This window comes from Solanum lycopersicum, chromosome 11 (genome assembly GCF_036512215.1).
Source record: "Solanum lycopersicum chromosome 11, SLM_r2.1".
Classification (NCBI taxonomy): domain Eukaryota; kingdom Viridiplantae; phylum Streptophyta; class Magnoliopsida; order Solanales; family Solanaceae; genus Solanum; species Solanum lycopersicum.
Genome location: NC_090810.1, coordinates 4,045,118 through 4,047,744, shown reverse-complemented (window position 1 = coordinate 4,047,744; position 2,627 = coordinate 4,045,118). Strand labels below are relative to the sequence as shown.

Genomic DNA, 2,627 nt, shown 5'->3' with positions numbered 1-2,627 from the left:
TCAATTATAGTAACTTAATGATTTATATTTTAAAAAAGTAAAATTGACTCAATTATACTAACTTAAATGTAATTAAATATAAATTTAAAATTTTAACTATATAAAATCATTAACTATACAATTGAGTCAATTGACTAGTGTCTTTAAATCCTTTTATTTAATATTTTTATACTAAAAATTTAAAATCAAATTTTCTAATTAATATCATGTATAAATAATATCTACCACAAATTTAGGTGTTGAATTAATTATGAGTCATTTTTAGCTGTACATGCACACTAATGCATTATACTATATCATTACCAACAGACATACACCTATATTTTATCTGTATTTTAAACTAAACAATTGATTATAAAATTAATTATAATATTATACAAATATTTTCCTTCAAGACCAACATGATTTTTCTTGTAGATATTACAATTACTTATTATTTATCAAAGTATTCAAATTTAATCTAATCTGAATATAAACATTAATTATGGTGTGACGTCTTATTAAAATTATGATCCTTGAAAAACGAATTTCGTAATGTATGAATTTAAATTTAATCAAATTTCAATATAAATATCATAACCTATGAAAACTTTAGCTACATTCGAATCATAGTCCCAACTCTATAAATTCGTGATTTTAAATTTAATCGATCTCAATACGAATATTTCGATCAAAGGAACCTTCCTTTTTTTCTCTTATATATATTTCTTCTTCACAGTCTCTTTTCTATTCACTTTTCAGCCAAAAAAAACAGAGCAAAAAAATGGCTTCTTATTTTAGAGTTTTTCTTTTCTTAGCCTTTTTTGTTGCTTCTTCTATAGCTCAATCTCCGGCTCCGGCACCTAAAATTTCTCCGGCAGCAACTCCAACTCCGGCGCCGGCACCAGTATTATCACCGCCGACCGCAACTCCAACTCCATCTCCAACTCCGACACCAACTCCGGCACCTTCTACCGCTCCTACTACTTCACCAACTCCATCTCCGGCTGCTTCCGCAACTTCTCCATCGCCGGGACCATCCGGTGCCGGCGTCGTTTCACCACCAGCACCTACTCCTACCGGTGGTGCACCGGCGGATCAGCCTTCTGCCGACAACACACCGTCGTCGCCTAACGCCGGTAACAGAGCCGTCATTGGCGGTGCTGCGTTCGCTGGCGTGATCATCGCTGCTGCTTTGATGTAGAGGTGACACGTGTACTAACACGTGTCTTGTTCTTTTGATGGACGGACGAGATTTGTTTTTTCTAATACTTTAAATTACTTTTTGTAATTTTGTGATTTATTTGTTTTTGGTACATTGTGGGTTTTTTATTTTTATTTTTATTTTGTTAATTATATTTTTCATTTTAGAGTGAATCATTCATCATCCTTGTGTACATTTTAAGTGAAATAAATTTGAGTTTTTATTCTTTTTGTTACAAGTATTTTCAATCATTAATTACTTTTTTTCCCCTTTTTATTATATAATCATCTTTCATAAATAATTTTATATCTTTTTGACTTTTCTTATAAATTAGTTAATTAATACTGGTTAGTCAGACTCTACTTATAAAATTAAGGTCTCTACTTATAAAATTACGTTTGAATTACGATGGGTGGATATAAATTATTTTATCTAAGAAATTAAAATGGAAATTATATTTAAACGTAAAAGTGATACTTATATGAAAAATAAAATACGTACATAAATTGAAACAAAATTAAAATAAGAAATATAATAATTAACAATATTACATAAAGCAAGGTTGCATGGTGAGGTCAACAAGCTCCTCTTTTGTTCGCGTGATATCGATATAATCTTAACTTAAATGAAATTTGAAATTTTTTAATTTAGAGTTAAATTTGAAGATGTCGATATAATCTTAACTTAAAAGAAATTTGAAATTTTTTAATATAAGGCAAAATTTAAAAATTTATGAAGATACGTTAATTATGTTCTAACACGTACAAATTAAATTTCGCTGAAGCTATGCTCGCTCGATGTCAAATACAATTTTAAATTATGCAAATTTAATGGCTAAAGGGGGGTGATTTAATTACCTTGATATCAATACAATTTTAATTTTAAACAATTACATGTAATTTAATAATGAGTTGAGGTCAAAATTACATTTTTGATTTTTTAAGTATTTCAATTTTGTAAGTTTCGTATTTGAGTAATTATATTTAATTTGAGAGGTAAATCGTAGACTTTGGAACGTTAAAGTCAATTTTGTCAGCAAACTTTGCACATGAAGCGCCGATAATTACCAATTAAAATATATTTAAAAGTTTTGTTTGTTAGCAAAATAAATTAATGCAAATTGGTGTTTTTCAATGGACTGGCATTTTCAAAAGTAAATATAAAAAAATAATTATGAATCTCTATAGTCGTACATTTTTATCAAGTAAACTTGTGAAGAAAAAAAGTGTACTACTCGTTTTGCTTCGTTGTTTGTTTTCCTATAAACAAAACTAATCGAGTCTGACTATGAATTTATATCACATAAAAATTATTTTTTATAAAGAAATTATTATATTTAGAATTTAAATTTAAGTTATCTGATCGTAGAAAATATGATAGATTTCTTTTTTGGAAAAATAGTAAAAATTCCACGGAATATAAGAATTTTTAATAACAACACTAT

The 2,627-nt window shown here is 27.8% G+C and overlaps 1 protein-coding gene across 1 annotated transcript; it reads left to right on the top strand.

Annotated features, from left to right (window-relative positions):
• The first annotated feature begins 544 nt into the window (after positions 1–544).
• LOC104644538 (classical arabinogalactan protein 10-like) lies at positions 545–1,421 on the top strand. Its single transcript, XM_010314595.4, has one exon. It carries the CDS (start codon positions 764–766, stop codon positions 1,181–1,183), a length of 420 nt encoding a protein of 139 aa, XP_010312897.1. The 5' UTR covers positions 545–763; the 3' UTR covers positions 1,184–1,421.
• The last annotated feature ends 1,206 nt before the right edge of the window (positions 1,422–2,627 follow it).

Excerpts from the sequence above, each read along its gene's own strand:
- LOC104644538 (XM_010314595.4), top strand. The coding sequence starts at position 764 with ATGGCTTCTTATTTTAGAGTTTTTCTTTTCTTAGCCTTTTTTGTTGCT.